Source organism: Dama dama, chromosome 9, assembly GCF_033118175.1.
Source record: "Dama dama isolate Ldn47 chromosome 9, ASM3311817v1, whole genome shotgun sequence".
NCBI classification, from domain to species: domain Eukaryota; kingdom Metazoa; phylum Chordata; class Mammalia; order Artiodactyla; family Cervidae; genus Dama; species Dama dama.
This window is the reverse complement of record NC_083689.1, coordinates 103853226-103872380: the sequence shown is the minus strand read 5'-3', so window position 1 is coordinate 103872380 and position 19155 is coordinate 103853226. Positions and strand designations below refer to the sequence as shown.

Genomic DNA, 19155 nt, shown 5'->3' with positions numbered 1-19155 from the left:
TTAAGGGAAGTTTAGTTATCAATCTTTGTTGCAGTAATCTTTATATTCTCAAACTATTATCTCTTCCAGAATTGTTTGTTGTTTCAGATCTCGAAACATTCTTAAAGGAGAGTTGTGAATGTCTTATTCCTCCTAGAAACAGAATGATACATCTTATAAAAACTAAATTAAATTAAACTATGAAATATTAGTTTAAGAACTTAGACCTCCAATATGGATTTGATTTCTCAGCCTCAGATAATCCCATAAAGGAAGATCTATAATGTCATAAATTGCAATTCACATTTCTAAGGTCTCTTTTTAGGGGATACATTGGATTTAGGCCAATATTTTAGGCAAATGTCTTCAGTCTAGCCTTACCAACAGTACAGCTCAAGTTCAGTAGAAAAGGAATGTTTTGATGGTCAGAAAAACTGAATGTCTGGCCCAAAGATTTGATTTTCTTAATTAAAGCTTCATGGATATACACATTTAAAGGAATTGTTATGATAGAAATAAATTCAGGGGAATACTTCTGATGTGTAAAAATGCAATGAAAAATAATTTAAATTTTCCCTAGTATGGGTAAAACACAGTATATGGATGAAATGGGATAGTAAAATGAATTTATGACAACTTCCTGCTTATTTTGGTGTAAGCAAATCATATACTTTTAAAATTTATTCCCATAAATGATATGCAGTCCTTTTCATGTAAACTTTCCATAACACACAGTGAATAATGAGAGTTAGCCTCTTAAAACTTTCCCAAGTGAATGTTGCCATTTATTCTCTAAACAGTTATGGGTGCTTGTGCTGTTGTGTGTTTTTTTATTTTTAACCATCCTCATGTATGTATCTTTCTTTTTGATACTAAATAGCAATAAATATAAAGCAGTGTTTAATTTGCTAAGTACATATAAAAGTGTCTTCCCCTAGAAAATGTTACTAACAATTAATATTTACAGATGCAAAACAAATATCATCATCTCAGTCTGATATACTATGGTATCTTATGAAAACAGTTTATCAAATGAAAAGGGTCAGGGAGGCCTAGTCCAACTCTTCCTTCAAACTACCTCTATTACACGGAGCAAGTTATTTCCTGTCTCTTGCTGTTTCATCCATCTATCTATAAAATAAAGCTGGACAACAACATTTCTAAGGTTCCCTTTCAGCTCTAACATCGTGTGTGTGTGCTTCCAATTTGTAATTAGTTTATAAATTGAATGCAAAGTATTACAATAAACTAAGAGTAAAATAAATTGTGGCATGTGATTGTGTTTATTTTCAGAATGGTTAAACATTTGAATGTTTGAAATTTATTTTATTGATGTAATACAACTCTATTCATTTGCTTCCAAAACAATATAGAAGAATACAAATATACAAGGAATAGGTTAGCTAATCACCTGGTGAGATATAATGGGTAGACATTTTAAATTCATTATATTTTCAAAGGTTTCACTTGCCAGCCTGTTAGTAAATATATGAACTACGATAAATCAGCCTAAGGGTAGGCCTTGATCTTGTCTACTGCTGTAAATTGCTTATCAACAACTCACACTAATAGTGTAATGTCGGTAGAAAATAAATCACAGTCTATGCATTAAATTTTGTTAAGAAACAAAATGAGATGCTTTCTCATGCTGACCTCATACTTTTTAATGACAGATAAAATAAACTGAAGGCATGTGTAATAAATGAATAAAAATATAATGATTTATGTGCTCATATTTTAGGTCTCAATTAAGTTTATCACTGGACATAAATCTACTTTAACCTCACAATTTCAGATCTCAAAACTCACCTTTCATGAAACGAGAGTCAAATAAAAGTAAGTGAAAGGTAAGGAAACATACAAGGAATAGTAAGAGAGCATTTGAAAAACAAATGTGTAAGATAAAAAGTCAGTAGTATAATTTTAAAAAGTGCTGGAGTGCTTGTAGAAATGAAGTATGCATGTGTCTATGCGTGTGTGTGTGTGTACCCATATACACACAAGCATGTATTTAATGTACACTTTTATATTAAATTAGAATACGGTGGCATTATTAAGTGACTGAAGTGGTCTCTGGTAGGTTGCACAAAAGAGACTCCCAGAACTAAAGTTCCCAGAGGAAGTTTACTGTGAGAGTCACATCCAGAGACAGGAAAGCAAGGGAAACTCTCTGACCATGTGCGCAGTCAGCGGGAATCCAGAGGTTCACAGAGGCCATGTATAACCAAAGAATAGCTGAGCATTGTCTAGAATAAAACCTGAATTTCAGTGATCCACCATCACTGTGGGCACCTGCAATTCACATTTCTTGAAGAGATGATATGACTGCATCTACTTCCAAAAGAAACGATGGCTATGATAACCATTACTTCCATAATGCTTACTGGAGTTTACTTTGTAATATGCATAGTCCTAAGACTTTTACATTAATCTATTCTTTAATCATTACCACCAGGTGTATGAGGGTAGGTACTGTTGTTATTCAATCATACTGATGAAGAAACTGAGGCATGGGCTGATTAAATAGCTTGCCAAGGGTCATCTAGAGGGAGGCAGAATATAAATTCAGACACATGGCTCCAGAGTCTGTGCCATCAACCCCTTGCCTCTTTATGCCTAGTCTATATATGTGGTATCTTTACAACTTAATAAAGGCATTGATAAACTTAATAAATTGACATTTTCAATTTTGAAAAGGAGAAAACATAAAATAGCATTTGCAGATCTCAAGTATGTCCAAAAACCTGGAAGGAAAACAGTCCCTCACCTCCAGAATTGGAAGGATCAGTAGTGGAGTGAGAGAGAACTAGATTCAGGACTTTTTGTCAGCATCTCATGATGGTCGTGAGACTCCAGAGGCTAGCCAATGCCCTGGGGAATGAAGAATGGCTGAGAGGTACCCTGGAACAGACCTTCCTGCAAGCAGTCCAAGAAAGTCTCCAAGTCCCAAGCTTTCTACCAAGTAAAACCAAGCTCCTAGATCCGAGGAACCTACTTAGACAAGGCTCAGAGATGGGAGGGAGCTGAATTCATAGTGCGCTCAGACTCTCAGGCCTCATAAGCCAAATCCACTGCTGCAAGGACTAGTCCAATAACCTGTGGCCTGGAGCATGTTCTCAGGATCTCGGTCCACTGGAGCCTTGGGAATTAATCTAGATCTTTAGTAGATTATACCCTAACCAGAATTAGGTTATTATTTCTTTATTCACTATTTGTATGATGCGTGCTCTCTCTCCAACTGTTGTATTTCTTTATTGCAGGTATTTCCCTTTTGCAAATGTCTTTAGGAGGTATGTGAGAGGCTGTTTTCCAAAGATGGCCACAGTTTTATATATATATATATATAGTCTTCTGCCACGTGACCCTGTCAGCTTCTTTAAACCTCATAGAGAACTAGACACTCTTTCCCTACCCTCTGAGTCTCGGGGCCCTGCAACTGCTTTGATCAATAGGACAAGCAGAAGTGATGCTGGGCAAGTTTCTGCTTCCTGCCTCTTGGAAGCCAGTGAACATTAGGGCTTTCCTGGGAACCCTGCATTGTGAGCAGATCGTGGAAGATGTCATGGAGAGAGAGAAAGGGCGAGAGGATGAAAGAGAACAGGCAAAGAGCAAGGGAGCCAGACATCTGTGTTGGGAAAGGGTATGTTCACAGTTCTGCTCAGTTAGGGTCTTAGGAATAAAATTTGCTGGGGGTGAGTGTGGGGAGGATAGCAACCCTAAAGAAAGTGACCTTCTGAAAGATTTAAAGATGTATTGCCCGCCCCCCCAAGGTCATTTCTTTACGTGGCAAATGATAATGAACCCAGAGACCTTCTCTCTTCAGAGGGAGTTTTATTTCTCTCTCCACTTCTATCTCTGTCTCTGCAGAGGGGAGAAGGGGTAGCTTCTGTTTATATATGTGTCAATAGTCTGTTTATATATGTGCCAGCTGTTTGCATGAGTTCCAATAATTCATATTCTCAAGGTTCCTCTTCTTCGGTACAATTCTTCCATAAACACAGAGTCCACGTCACCCTCACAGCATCACCTGGGGTTGGGGGAGATATAGCAAACTAGTTCTAGGGTCAATATGTGAGTAAATAATCTGTCTGCTCCCTGATTTGGCAACATTACAAGGATCAACCAATAAATGGAGATATAAAAACCTCACAGTGTAAAGCTATTTCAGAAGAGGATCCTGCAACCCCAGCTGCCTCAGCCCCATTACCTGGATCAGAGAAAAGCTGCCCAGCTCAGTCCTTCCCCAATTTTCAATCCACAAAGTCATGTACAAAATAAAAGGCTGTTTTAAACCACTAAATCTGGGGGTAGTGTTTGCTTGTGCATGCTTAGTCACTCAGTCATGTCCAACTCTTTGCGACCCCATCGACTGCAGTCCACCATGCTCCTCTGTCCATGGGATTCTCCAGGCAAGAAAAATGAAGTGAGCTGCCATTTGGGAATAAATAATTGAAAACAGGGGATGGTTTGTATAAATGTTACCTTTTTTCTATTGTCCTATTGTCAAACATTCTTTCTTACTACTTCTTTTAAAATATTCCATATTTTTGCATACTAATGACCAGGTTTACATATAAGAGAAAATTTAATATTGCAATAAGCCATTCCATTACCTTCATATATTTTATTTTCTGCTTATATTCTAATTTTTCTTTCAACAGATACTTTTTGATATTTAAGCGAGCCTTCTCCTTTTCTCTCTTTAAATTCCACATCTTCTTTTTATGTATGTATGGATGTATGAAGGTGTGTATGTATGAATATATGAAAGTATTTATTCATTTATTCACATGTTTATTTATGAGTTTATTCGCTTATTTATTAATAGAGTAATACCTATGTTTTGCCATTCCCAAGTGAATATGATACAACTTGTAAAGAGATTACATGTAACATTTTGACCTATGTTTCTGAGTTCAGGTTGGAAACAAGGCCATCTTTGAGTAATGGATCTAGATGCCTACTCACATAAAATATGACTGGGTCTGTGAATCTACTAGTGGAACGCAGAAAATAATAGAAATAGCATAAATGTCAGTGGCTATCCTTTCCATATATGGCACCTATATTATCCTGATTGCCTGACCAATAGTCCACTATTACAGTGTGATCACACGAGGAAAATCAATTGCATAAGTTAAAAATGAAAATGAAAAGCTGTGCGCCTCATCAGTTAATTGAGCAATGTTGGATCTCATCTTCACACTGCTTGCCTGGCCCCAGGAACTTTGCAAAGACCACATGAAAATCATTTCAAAGTTTCTCCACCTAAAAACTAGGAGGTAGGAAAAGATTTCTATCATTCTTGAATTTCTTTCTTGTCAGTGGGTTGATAGGAAAATAGAATGAACAAGAGCTGTCAGCAGAAGTGGATTCCTGAGAAAGTGATAGAACAGAAAGGAGTGGGGAAGGGTGAGGAAGGTCTGCTATTTCATCCCTTCATATTTTATATTTCAGCTCAGAGCTGACCTTGAAAAAGATAGAAAGTCCCCTTGACAGTAATCCAACATTTTGTCTCAGTGAGTGAAAATAGTATAAATTGATGATCACCCAGCATCTTGAGGGATAATTTTAAGGAAATAAATAAATTTTGAATAAGGACGGAAAGAAATTTAAAATGGAAATCATGTTATAATTTTGGAAGACCTGCTTTCAAATGTTCTTAGCCTGGGATTCATAAACCCATAAGGTTCATGTTGTCCATGAATCTCCTGAAATGGTGTGCAAAATCATCTAATATCTCACTTTTTATGAGACTCTTTTATCAAATTTTCAAATAGCCTGAGTCAGAAATGAAGACTCGCCACAGATTTCTTTAAAATAAATCAGTCAGTGAACGTTAACATGGTAAGCTTGGGGAAGCTTTATAATGGACCATATCCCTTTAACCTCCATTTCCAAGTGCTGAAGATCAGAAGATGCAATTCTAAAGGACCAACTTAAAGTATTGATCACATATGCAGTGTGTGCGCTAAAAGGACCAAATTAGAGTCATCAACCAACCCTAGTAGTATGTCACCTTTGACTCTCTTAGAAAAGTCGAGGCTTTTGATGATACACATTGCTGAACCATTTGAAATGTGTGTGTGTGCACGCGCGCTGTGTCTGACCCCACAGACTGTAGCCCACCAGGTTCCTCTGTGGGATTCTCCAGGCAAGAATACTGGAGTGGGTGGCCATTTCCTACTCCAGCCATTTTAAACAACAACAGGGAAAAGTCCAAATTCAATGGGAAAGTACCCCTGATTAGTATGTGATCTTTGATAGTGTTTACCTCCATTCCTTGAGATAGGGATATGGCTATTAAATTTTGTTGGCAAACTGCTGTGAGAAAAGCAATTGCTAAAATCCAAAATGAAAGGGGCTGCTAGTAATTTTTAAAAGAAAAAGAAAGCTTAAAAATTATTTCAGACAAAGTATGAACATTGAAATCTGATTTCAGCTATTGAATATACAAGTTTAATGTAAGAATATTGTCACCCTACTTATTTAACTCATATGCAGAGTACATCATGAGAAACGCTGGGCTGGAAGAAGCACAGGCTGGATCAAGATTGCCAGGAGAAATACCAATAACCTCAGATATGCAGATGACACCACCCTTATGGCAGAAAGTGAAGGGAAAAAAAGCCTCTTGATGAAAGTGAAAGAGGAGAGTGAAAAAGTTGGCTTAAAGCTCAACATTCAGAAAACTAGGATCATGGTCCCATCACTTCATGGCAAATAGATGGGGAGACAGTGCGAAAATGGTGTCAGATTTTTTGGGGGGCTCCAAAATTACTGCAGATGGTGACTGCAGCCATGAAATTAAAAGACACTTGCTCCTAGGAAGGAAAGTTATGACCAACCTAGATAACATATTAAAAAGCAGAGACACTACTTTGCCAACAAAGGTCCGTCTGGTCAAGGCTATGGTTTTTCCAGTGGTCATGTATGGATGTGAGAGTTGGACTATAAAGAAAGCTGAACACCGAAGATGCTTTTGAACTGTGGTGTTGGAGAAGACTCTTGAGAGTCCCTTGGACTGCAGGGAGATCCAACCAGTCCATCCTAAAGGAGATCAGTCCTGGCTGTTCATTAGAAGGACTGATGTTGAAGCTGAAACTCCAATACTTTGGCCACCTGATGCGAAGAGTTGACTCATTGCGAAAGACCCTGATGCTGGGGAAGATTGAGGGCAGGAGGAGAAGAGGACGACAGAGGACGAGATGGCTGGATGGCATCACCGACTCGATGGACATGAGTTTGAGTAAACTCTGGGAGTTGGTGATGGACAGGGAGGCCTGGCGTGTTGTGGTTCACGGGGTCGCAAAGAGTCGGACACGACTGAGTGACTGAACTGAACTGAACTGAATATCAGGATGTTTTTTAAAAGGGCAAATTTCAATAGCAAAAATTAATGAACTATTTCCAACAAGGGGCTCGCCTGGTGGCTCAGTCAGTAAAGAATCTGCCTGCAATGCAGAAGGCTGCCTGCAACACAGGAGAATCAGACTCGGTCTCTGGGTCAGAAGTTCCCCTGGAGAAGAAAATGGCAACTGATTCCAGTATTCTTGCTTGGAAAATCCCATGGACAGAGGAGCCTGGCAGGTTATAGTCCATAGGATAACAAAGAGTTGGACACGACCGAGCAACTAAACACCACTACTGTTGCCAGCAAAGGCTGGATAAAGTCCAATTTGAGTTATTGGTCTACCCACAAAAATAAAAAAAAAAAATAGTTTTTAATATACAACTACAAGAATGTTCTTTGCAAGGCATATGGAGGATAACAATATTAAATGCTTGCATTAAATAGATAATACATTTTCAGTAGACACTGATCTCAATTACAGCCCAGACAACCCATATTAAGTGTAGAGAATTAGTTGTATATTTCAATGAGCCCATGTTGTTAGGGTCACTATTTCTTGTTCAGGGTAAACAGTACAAATGCCACCTGGGCACCGAAAATTTTAGACATTTATTACTTGATTAGAATAAACAGATATTTTGCTTCATCTATTCTTTTCTATTGTAGTCAAAATTTCGCTTGTGGGAACATTTCATTTACCTCATTTTCCTTCATAACTTCAGAACAAAACCAAAGTTGTTTGCATGTAATGTTTTCTGGTAAAGTAATATCATTACTCCATCAGCACGCAGTGGGCAGACATATTTTTCAACATTCCTCTTTTAATTAACTTGTCTTACAAACAAAGGCTACCAGATGAACGCAATTTATCCCCAGCATGCATTTTCAGCTAGGAGGCAGATAATTATTGCTCACTGCAGAAATAATGTTCTCCAACTTGCTCATGTAAAACAAACTTTAAATGTCATTTTACAGCGATAAAGATTACATAGCATAGGGCTGTCTTGAGGGAGGACAATTACCCAGAGGAGCTTCTCATTAACCTGAAGGTCAGGGGTAAGAGATGATCACCAGCCCTGGCTAACACAAACCTAAATTGCCCTGCTCTAAATATAATGTTCTCATAACCACACAAGTGACGGCAATAAAGACTAAACAGTTATTGTGATACATTCCCATGTGGAGCTAGACATTGTGCAAAGCGGCTGGGTACCTGTGATCTTGCCCCTTCTGCCTGGGAAGCAGAGCATAGAGGTGTTAGGTGGCAAAAAGAGGGTCTGAAAGCAAATTGCTTCTTTGATAAACTAGAGGCAGCTTAGGCAACATTCAAATACATTGTTACAATAGATCACAGCCTTTGCAAAGTGGATCCTTAAGCATTAAGAGAGAATTGGGCTTGCAGAGTAAGCAAGTCTGGCCACTCTGCTCAGCTGGGCTACGTATGGCATTTCTGGGAGGCCTGTGAAGACAGGAAGGCCCAGAGCAAAGTATGAGTGTGTGTGTGTGTGTGTGTGTGTGTGTTCAGTTGCCTCAGTAGTGTTCAACTCTGCCACCCTATGGACGGTAGCCCACCAGGCTCTTCTGTTCATGGGATTCTCCAGGTGAGAATACTGGAGTGGGTTGCCATGCCCTCCTCCAGGGGATCTTCCCTACTCAGAGATTGAACCACTATCTCTTCTATCTCCTGCAGTGGCTGGTGAGTTCTTTACCACTGAGCTACCCGGGAAGCCCAGAGACAAGCATCCTTGCTCATTTTTAGGCTGTAAATTAATTTCCTAAAATGTGAAGTTCTTAAACTTCTTTTGTGAAGCTAGGTCATTTGTTTTCTTAATCTAATCTAATCTTTCCCTTAAGCTTGGAAGTTCAGTTTTGTTTTCATAAAGTCCTACTCAGATAAGTTGTGCAAGGAAATATCCTGCTTATTTAATTCTCATACACCTAGATTATAAGACGGAGAGTAATTTTACTAAAATTTTTTTTTTTTTCAGAAACAGGAAGATAGAAAGAAATACAAACTACACAGTTAATCCTTGAATAACACCTACTTACACTGCCCAGGTCCACTGATAGACAATTTTTTTTCCAATGATACACATATGTACTGTAAACATATTTTCCCTTATGATTTTGTTAATAGCATTTTCTTTTACTTTATTGTGAGAATATAGTGTAGAACACATATAACATACAAATGTGTATTCACTGACAATGTGTCATCAGCAAGGCTTCCTGTCAGCTGAAGGCTACTAGTTAAGTTTTGAGGGAGGTAAAAGTTATACTAGATTTTTCAGCTGCGCGGGGATCAACGCCCTAACCCCTGCTGTGCGAGGGTCAACCGTACACACTTGATTATTGTTCTACTGGAAGTTTGTTGCTCTTTTTTAGTCACGAAGTCATGTCTGACTCTTTGCAACCCCATGGACAGTAGCTCGCCAGGTTCCCCTGTCCGTTGGGATTTTCCAGGGAAGAATACTGGAGTGGGTTGCCATTTCCTTCTCCAGGAAATCTTCACGACCCCCATCTCCTCCATTGGCAGGTGGGTTCCTTACCACTGAGCCACCTTCAGTTCAGTTCAGTCGCTCAGTCGTGTCCGACTCTTTGTGACCCCATGGACTGCAGCACGCCTGGCCTCCCTGTCCATCACCAACTCTTGGAGCTTGCTCAAACTCATGTCCATTGAGTTGGTGATGCCACCCAACCATCTCATCCTCTGTCATCCGCTTCTCCTCCCACCTTCAATCTTTCTCAGTATCAGGGAAAGTCAGTTCTTCGCATCAGGTGACCAAAGTATTGGACTTTCAGCTTCAGCATCAGTCTTTCCAGTGAATATTCAGGACTACCGCCTTAGTGACAACCAATTTGTGCTTTATGGCATCTTGGAAGGGTCTGGATTTGTAGGGAAGCAGCCCCCAGTCAGAGGGAAAGTTTAAAAAAAGTGCAAATATTGCCAAACTATCTGTGGGAGTGTTACACAGTGATCTGAACGGGAAGCTTGCAACTCCTGCTGGCCCGTGCAAAGGCTTTGTAAAAGGACAGAGGTTGGTCTAGTTAACTTACAATGTGAACAAAGTACTTCTGGTACAATGAGAAAGAAGGAAAAAGAAGATCATATAACTGATTAGCATATCCTGGGGAAGGTAAGTCTACCTGGCTGAAGAAAGGTGGAGAAAAAAAAAACAGAGAGAGATTAGGGGGAGAGCGGGGGTTGCTGGGTAGTGGCCGGCAAGGGTCACGATCCCAAGGAACCAGAGCAGTTGAGAAAGCTGTTTATCGGTGGTCTGAGCTTTGAAACTACAGATGATAGCTTAAGAGAACATTTTGAGAAATGGGGCACACTTACAGATTGTGTGGTGATGAGAGACCCCCAAACAAAACGTTCCAGGGGCTTTGGTTTTGTGACTTACTCTTGTGTTGAAGAAGTGGATGCAGCAATGTGTGCTCGACCACACAAGGTTGATGGGCGTGTAGTGGAACCAAAGAGAGCTGTTTCTAGAGAGGATTCTGTAAAGCCTGGTGCCCATCTAACAGTGAAGAAAATTTTTGTTGGTGGTATTAAAGAAGATACAGAAGAATATAATTTGAGAGACTACTTTGAAAAGTATGGCAAGATTGAAACCATAGAAGTTATGGAAGACAGGCAGAGTGGAAAAAAGAGAGGATTTGCTTTTGTAACTTTTGATGATCATGATACAGTTGATAAAATTGTTGTTCAGAAATACCACACTATTAATGGGCATAATTGTGAAGTGAAAAAGGCCCTTTCTAAACAAGAGATGCAATCTGCTGGATCACAAAGAGGTCGTGGAGGTGGATCTGGCAACTTTATGGGTCGTGGAGGAAACTTTGGAGGTGGTGGAGGTAACTTTGGCCGTGGTGGAAACTTTGGTGGAAGAGGAGGCTATGGTGGTGGAGGTGGTGGCAGCCGAGGGAGTTATGGAGGAGGTGATGGTGGATACAATGGATTTGGAGGTGATGGTGGCAACTATGGCAGTGGTCCTGGTTATAGTAGTAGAGGAGGTTACGGTGGTGGTGGACCAGGATATGGAAACCAAGGTGGTGGATATGGTGGCGGTGGTGGAGGATATGATGGTTACAATGAAGGAGGAAATTTTGGAGGTAACTATGGTGGTGGTGGAAACTATAATGATTTTGGAAATTATAGTGGACAACAGCAATCAAATTATGGACCCATGAAAGGGGGTAGTTTTGGTGGAAGAAGCTCGGGCAGTCCCTATGGTGGTGGTTATGGATCTGGTGGTGGAAGTGGTGGATATGGTAGCAGAAGGTTCTAAAAACTCAGAAGAAAAGGGCTACAGTTCTTAGCAGGAGAGAGAGCGAGGAGTTGTCAGGAAAGCTGCAGGTTACTTTGAGACAGTCGTCCCAAATGCGTTAGAGGAACTGTAAAAATCTGCCACAGAAGGAACGATGATCCATAGTCAGAAAAGTTACTGCAGCTTAAACAGGAAACCCTTCTTGTTCAGGACTGTCATAGCCACAGTTTGCAAAAAAGTGCAGCTATTGATTAATGCAATGTAGTGTCAATTAGATGTACATTCCTGAGGTCTTTTATCTGTTGTAGCTTTGTCTTTTTCTTTTTCTTTTCATTACATCAGGTATATTGCCCTGTAAATTGTGGTAGTGGTACCAGGAATAAAAAATTAAGGAATTTTTAACTTTTCAAAAAAAAAAAAAAAAACAGAGAGATACTGTCTGGTTAATGTGAGATTCCCAGTCACCCTAGAAAGGAAATGGGAAGAAAGACCTAAAATTAGCTTTGTGCTTTAGGGTCTTTTGAATGGCAGGTCACTTGTCAGAGTCAGAGTTTTTTCATTCTTCTGCTTGAAAGAGAAACTAATAGGAAAAGCATTTAGAAATAAGCTTGTAGAGAATATTTATTTGGTTGTGTTCATGTGGCGGAAAGGCTCCGTTGAATAAAGAACACATTGATTCATCATAAAAACATGTTAAAATGATAAATATATTGGAAAACAATAAGGATCTGAAAGTGGCGAGGTTTTTACCCCAAAGGGTCTTGTGAGCAGAAAGGAATGAGGGCAGAAAGCAGGTAAAAAGCTGAAGGGGTAGCTAGAATGGTTTGAAATTTCATCAGTCGTCCTGGTTTCAGAATAGTTTCAAGTATTAAAGTCATTAATGATAAGTGATCCTTCCCCCACATTTTTAACAACAGATCATACATTTTAGGCGGTAGTGATTATTATTTATTTTTTAAGGTATAAGAAAAAGTTTGTTTTTTTTTGTTTTGTTTTTTTAAAGGCTTAGAAAACTGTCTTCTGGAGGATGAAGTGAGAAAGTAAGAAGCCTAGTCTTGAAATGATGACAGAGGGACTCCTCTACATAAACATGATAGAGAGTGAGCCCCGGAGTTATAGATTGGCTCGAAGTTGCAGTGTTAAGATATTTTGACCAGTTTTGGGTGTTGAGACTAAATTTGTTGTCCCAGGCTTGCCATGTGATGATCAGCTGATTTTTAAACTAGTTTGTGTTAGTAAGGGGGAAAAAAGTGGTTAGCAGGAGAATCCATCTAGTTTCACTCACATGTGTCTGGGTTCACCATGACGACCTAGCAGCACTACCCCACATGATGAGCCTAACCACTGCTTATGGAAAATGGGGAGAATTCAGGTGCTGGTGGAGCAGGGGATTCCGGGCTCTGTGACCTGCGGCTGTGTGTGTCTGAGCCCTGCCCGTCAGTCACGACACAGGCTGCCCCCGCCTCACTGTCTGGAAGCCAGGCGCTCAGAGGACCGCTCTGACCCTTCCCAAGGCGGGGAAGGAGCACCTTGCAGAGGCATGCTGGTCCCTCCCGAACAGTTTGGCGGTTTCTAAATTCCACCCTAATTTAACTGTTCAGTTCAGTCGCTCAGTCGTCTCCGACTCTTTGCGACCCCATGGACCGCAGCATGCCAGGCCTCCCTGTCCATCACCAACTCCCGAAGTCCACCCAAACTCATGTCCACTGAGTCAGTGATGCCATCCAGCCATCTCATCCTCTGTCATCCCCTTCTCCTCCTGCCCCCAATCCCTCTCAGCATCAGGGTCTTTTCCAATGGGTAAACTCTTTGCATGAGGTGGCCAAAGTACTGGAGTTTCAGCTTCAGCATCAGTCCTTCCAATGAACACCCAGGACTGATCTCCTTTAGGATGGATTGGTTGGATCTCCTTGCAGTCCAAGGGACTCTCAAGAGTCTTCTCCAACACCACAGTTCAAAAGCATTAATTCTTCGTGCTCAGCCTTCCTTATGGTCCAACTGTCACATCCATACACAGCTACTAGAAAAACCATAGCTTTGACTTGATGGACTTTTGTTGGCAAAGTGATGTCTCTGCTTTTTAATATGCTGTCGAGGTTGGTCATAGCTTTTCTTCAAAGGAGCAAGAGTCTTTTAATTTCATGGCTGAAGTCATCATCTGCAGTGATTTTGGAGCCCCCAAAACTAAAGTCTGTCACTGTTTCCACTGTTTCCCCATCTATTTGTCCCGTGAAGTGATGGGACCGGATGCCATGATCTTAGTTTTCTGAATGTTGAGCTTTAAGTATCTGAGGTAATTGATATTTCTCCCAGCAATCTTGATTCTGGCTTAACTGCTACAGATAAATAAATAATTCCTACTTTCTATAAGGTTATAAAACAAAGGTGTTTTGTTTTTTGTGTTTTTTTGCACAATAAATTTGAAAGAAGTCCTCTGAGTTTTTACATAACTTTGAATAACATAGGTAGTAAAATAAATATTTGGTTAAAAAGTTCCAATATGTTACTTTCTCATTGACCTATTTTAGCCACCTTCAAAAATTATTTCAAGGCAAGTAATTCAATATGAGGCAAATACTGTGGAAACATCTTATTTGAATTTGAAATAAGCAACATAGAACTTGATGGAAAAATAATTATAAAAATATTTCTATCTCTGTCTTCATGTCTTCACACATTATACATAGAATACCATTATTGATTTAAAAACAGGCGTATAATTCGATGTGACACTAGAATGTATCCCGGAGTGAAGAGAATTAAATGTAATCCAAGTACATCTTTAAGCCCGTTTTGCTTAAGCACATCTGCACACATCTAATGCAAATTTTTACCCCTCTTCTTTATTTAAACTTTCCAAGGTATGTTTGTATGCTATAAGATGGGCTAAATTTTTTTCAATCTTAAGTTAAAATACCTTTGAAACAGTTTCTCATTTAACCAAACTTTTTCTCACACCTAGATAGGGCAAGGAAAGAAAAAGCCTGAACATGGGATGACAGATATAAAACATGAAACATGACGAGATAACACCACCCACGGTCATGCCCTATAGTGCACACTCAGGATTGTTTGTGAAATTGTGCGCTCTGGTTGTCTAATAATAACGTCTGCTGCATTTCTTCATTTAGTGGGAAAACTGACTGAAAGCCAGCAAGAAAAGCGAGGCTTGCTTGCTAGCCTGTTTGTTCTGTTTTCAGCAGTGCTTTTTCTTTTTCTTTTTTTCCCACACGCAAAAATTTCCAAGTTAACAGAACAATTTGAAAGAAACAGAGACACTAAAAATAATTTCATTCAAAGCACCTTACTAAGTATCCCCAATGTAAACAACGTTTTAGCTGATCAAGAATACTCAGGAATGATTCAAGAATAAAATGTATGTTCTTCCTTCTTTACTTCCTTCTCTCCTACTTTTCCGTCTTTTCTTCCTCCATGTCTGTTTCCTACCCTCTGTCTTTCTAACTCAACCTCATCTTTTTTGTCTTTGTTTCCTGAAATCCTGCCAATAGTTTTAAGAACAAATTTTAAACTATTGGCATAAGTTAGTATACTCAAAAAGGACAGTGGTGCAGTGTAAATTTAGGTTTAAATTAAATAGGAAAGCAGATTAACTTGCCAATTAAGTAATAACAGGAGGCAAGATTTTTTTTTTTCTTTCTTGTTCATCTGAAGACAGTTTTCAAATTTCTGAACATTTGAGATATTTAAGTTCATGGATCTGTCCATTTCATTATTATGCCTTTACACTCATTAGGAATTGATATTTTAAATATATATATATATATATATATATTATATATTTGTGATTTTAGTCAATATTTTATTGTTTTCAAACTTGGAACAATAGCATAATAATAATAATAATGAAAATATTAAGGAGTCATCAAGCATGGTATATTGTGAACACTCAATTAAAGTTACTTATTATAGCATTAATGTACAAATTATCATAAATCTGGCTACTGTCATAAAATTCTACAGACTTGGTGTCTTAAACAACAAACATTTATGTCTCATGTTTTTGGAGTCTGGGAAGTCAGAAACAACTGTTGTTGTTTTTCCTGGTTTTCTCACAGGATGAAGAGACAGAGAGATCTGTCTCATTCTGTTTTTATAGTTACTAATTCTACCATGAGGGCCCATTCTCATGACCTAATTTCACACTAATTACTTCCCAAGGGCCACACCTCCAAAAGCCATCACATTAGCAATTAGAGTTTCAGTATGTGAATTTTAGGGCAACACAAACATTCAGTCCACACACAAATATTGATTACAAGATTGTAGTGGATAAGCATTTTTTGCTTTTGTTGTCCTCATTTCCCATTCTTCTAACCACAGTCTCTTCTCTTTTATGCATTCCTCCTTCTCCAATCCCAGGTCATAAATTGTAGGTGGGGTTTTTCCAGCACCTCTTGGGGTGGCCATATGATATAGATCTACATCAGTCCACATATCCTGTACTCGTGGCCACAGCTCTGGAATCTGTGATGGGCATGTGCCTAATGGGCATGTCCCTAATGGCTGTGTGAGCACATATCCCTACTGGATCGGACCTGAGAAGAGGCAAAAGGCCCCATGTTACCATGGTAGGAAACCCAAGAGTGGGGCTTATTCAGGGAAAATGGAAAACAGAGATGGAGAAACAATATGACACCTGATGGTTTCAATGAGTCCCTGTCTTCTTGCTCAAAGTGAGCCACTTTATTGGACCATGTAACTGCCTTGCCATTAATACTAGCTACTAAATAATACAGCTTATCTTTTTCAAAACCATGTTAACTGTGATTTCCAGTCATTTGCAATTAGCATAAGTCTAATTGGTAAATTTGGTTATTTATACAATCCGGGTTAGAACCTTTGAGTTGATTCATTCTACTTCACAACAGACAAGGATTGTGAGATATTAAAAGTAGCACTTTGGACCTTTACATGTTCTTTTCTTTGAAACATTGAACAAAAAAAAAAAAAAAAAAAAAAACCTTTTGAGAATGGTTCATTGACAATATTTCTGTACTATGTTTAGTACTTTGATTTTTAAACTTGTAAGAAATTCAGGGAGGAAATTGATCTCTAAGGCTTTAAAGAGAAAAAAGCTTTGAGTTTTTGATATGTTTTTTGCCTCTTGAAATGTGGTGACTAGCAACTATAGCTAGGCTTTTCCTCCTGTGAACCCTCTATATGAATGGACTTTCAATGTATCTGATGAACTACATAAGCTTTCCATAGGCAAGAATGAATTATACATTGTTCAATATTCTTTTATACAAAGTATTCACTAGGCCTTTTAAAAATTATCAGAATGTTTTTCTTTCTCATTAAGGTCAACCCAGGAAATTAAAATAAATTGTCAATTATGCTTTTATTTATTCAAACATAGTATCAAATTAATGGGTTTACTTCATTAAAATAGTTTTAATTAAATTTACCTATATGGCTGCTATATTTCACATTATCCAAACAAAGTCATTATTTGATTTTCTTCTTTATTTTTTTAAAATGTCAGAATCAACTCTCCATTTGGACTTCCTGTTTTTATCTCTCCTTAAGAAAAAAGTTTGACAGAGCCTAGGTAAGGATACAGAGAAGGCAATGGCTCCCCACTCCAGCACCCTTGCCTGGAAAATCCCATGGACGGAGGAGCCTGGTGGGCTGCAGTCCATGGGGTCGCAAAGAGTCAGACATGACTGAGCGACTTCATTTTCACTTTTCACTTTTATGCACTGGAAAAGGAAATGGCAACCCACTCCAGTGTTCTTGCCTGGAGAATCCCAGGGATGGGGTCGCACAGAGTTGGACACGACTGAAGTGACTTAGCAGTAGCAGTAAGAAAAAAGTAAGTTGGAATTTTTTTTAAAAAGTGAGTTAGAACCTATAATGAATTATAAATAAAATTCAAATGGAAGAAACTATAATATAAATTATTGTTTTACATCTCCTTACACTAGCAACAATCTAGCTTAACTGGACTTTCTTTTAGTATTTAATTGATTGTTATACAACTGATTATCATGGCTTATAGAAATTTGCTACTTTGGTCTAGGTTTATTCAACTGACTATGAAATTCATCTTTATCAATGCCTCCAACAGACATTATTTAGGAAGAACTTTACAACTAATCACTAGCCCTCAGAGTCACATTTATCAAGCTATGGTTTTTGTAGCTTTATTTTGATGGTCTTCTAATGCTTTTTGCTTCTTTGGTAAAGTCTGAAGTAACTATTTGTCTAGAATTATGTTGCTTAGTTTTAGCAAAGTTAATTTAAATATTTTTAAATTTATTTTCCATGTGGAGACTTCTAAAAGTGACAAAAGATTATTAGTAATGCATAATTAAATACCAATTAGTATTAGCTGGGCATTAAAAGATAAAAGCAAAGATGACCAGGACAAAGATTTTCATATTCCCCAAATTGGCATTGCTAGAGAACAGGTTTCACAACGAGTCTCTCATGGAGTGAGTGGGGGAAGTTGTCAGCTTCCTAACCTCAATATTTCAATCAGAATTAGCTATTGGCCACCTCCTATTGGGCTTCTGCCTGAGATTTTGAGATGTAAGTAAACACTGAGAAAAAAGTTCGTCACTTACTCTGTTAGACTGTTAAGGCCAGTTCCTAATTCAAAAACAATGGATTTTAAACATTCTTGGTTATTTTCAGCTAGTAATAAAAAGCTTTGCATATTATAGGCACTTAATAAACACTGAAAAATCCTAAAGAAGATATGGAAACAGGCTGCTCAACAGAAAAACCATGACCCCATAGCTCAGGAGTCACTCTTCTCTCAGGCATATTTTTCCCACCACTATGAGAATTAGACAATGACTCTTCTGGCCTATCTTAACTTTGAAATACTTCTTGCTGTTTTCAGATGCTCGGTCGTGTCTGATTCTTTGCAACTCCATGGACTGCAGCACACCAGGCCTCCCTCTCCATCACTGTCTCCCAGAGTTTGCTTAAACTAACGTCCATCAAGTCAGTGATGCCATCCAACCATCTCATCCTCTGTCATCCCCTTCTTTTCCCGCCTTCAATCTCTCCCAGCATCAGGGTCTTTTCAAATCAGTCAGATCTTCACATCAGGTGGCCAAAGTATTGGAGTTTCAGCTTCAGCATCAGTCCTTCCAACGAACACCCAGGACTGATCTCCTTTAGGATGGACTGGTTGGATCTCCTTGCAGTCCAAGGGACTCTCAAGAGTCTTCTCCAGCACCACAGTTCAAAAGCATCAGTTCTTCGGTGCTCAGCTTTCTTCACAGTCCAAGCCTCACATCCAAACATGACCACTGGAAAAACCATAGCCTTGACTAGACGGACCTTTGCTGGCAAAGTAATGTCTCTGCTTTTTAATACACTGTCTAGGTTTGTCTTAGCTTTTCTTCCAAGGAGCAAATGTCTTTTAATTTCATGGTTGAAGTCACCATCCACAATGACTTTGGTTCCCAAGAAAATAAAATGTCATTGTCTCTAGGAGTTGTGTATGCTGCTACATTGCACTCATTGATAAGAGCTCCTTCTTGTCAGTGGACTGTAAGCATTCAGAGGGCAGCA

The 19155-nt window shown here is 38.9% G+C and overlaps 1 protein-coding gene across 1 annotated transcript; it reads left to right on the top strand.

Moving 5' to 3' along the window:
* Nucleotides 1–2817: 2817 nt before the first annotated feature.
* On the top strand, nt 2818–12006 carry LOC133062923 (heterogeneous nuclear ribonucleoprotein A3-like). Its single transcript, XM_061152258.1, has 4 exons — nt 2818–2875; nt 3432–3619; nt 4808–4868; nt 10550–12006. Exons 1-4 carry the CDS (start codon nt 2818–2820, stop codon nt 11623–11625), a joined length of 1383 nt encoding a protein of 460 aa, XP_061008241.1. The 3' UTR covers nt 11626–12006.
* The last annotated feature ends 7149 nt before the right edge of the window (nt 12007–19155 follow it).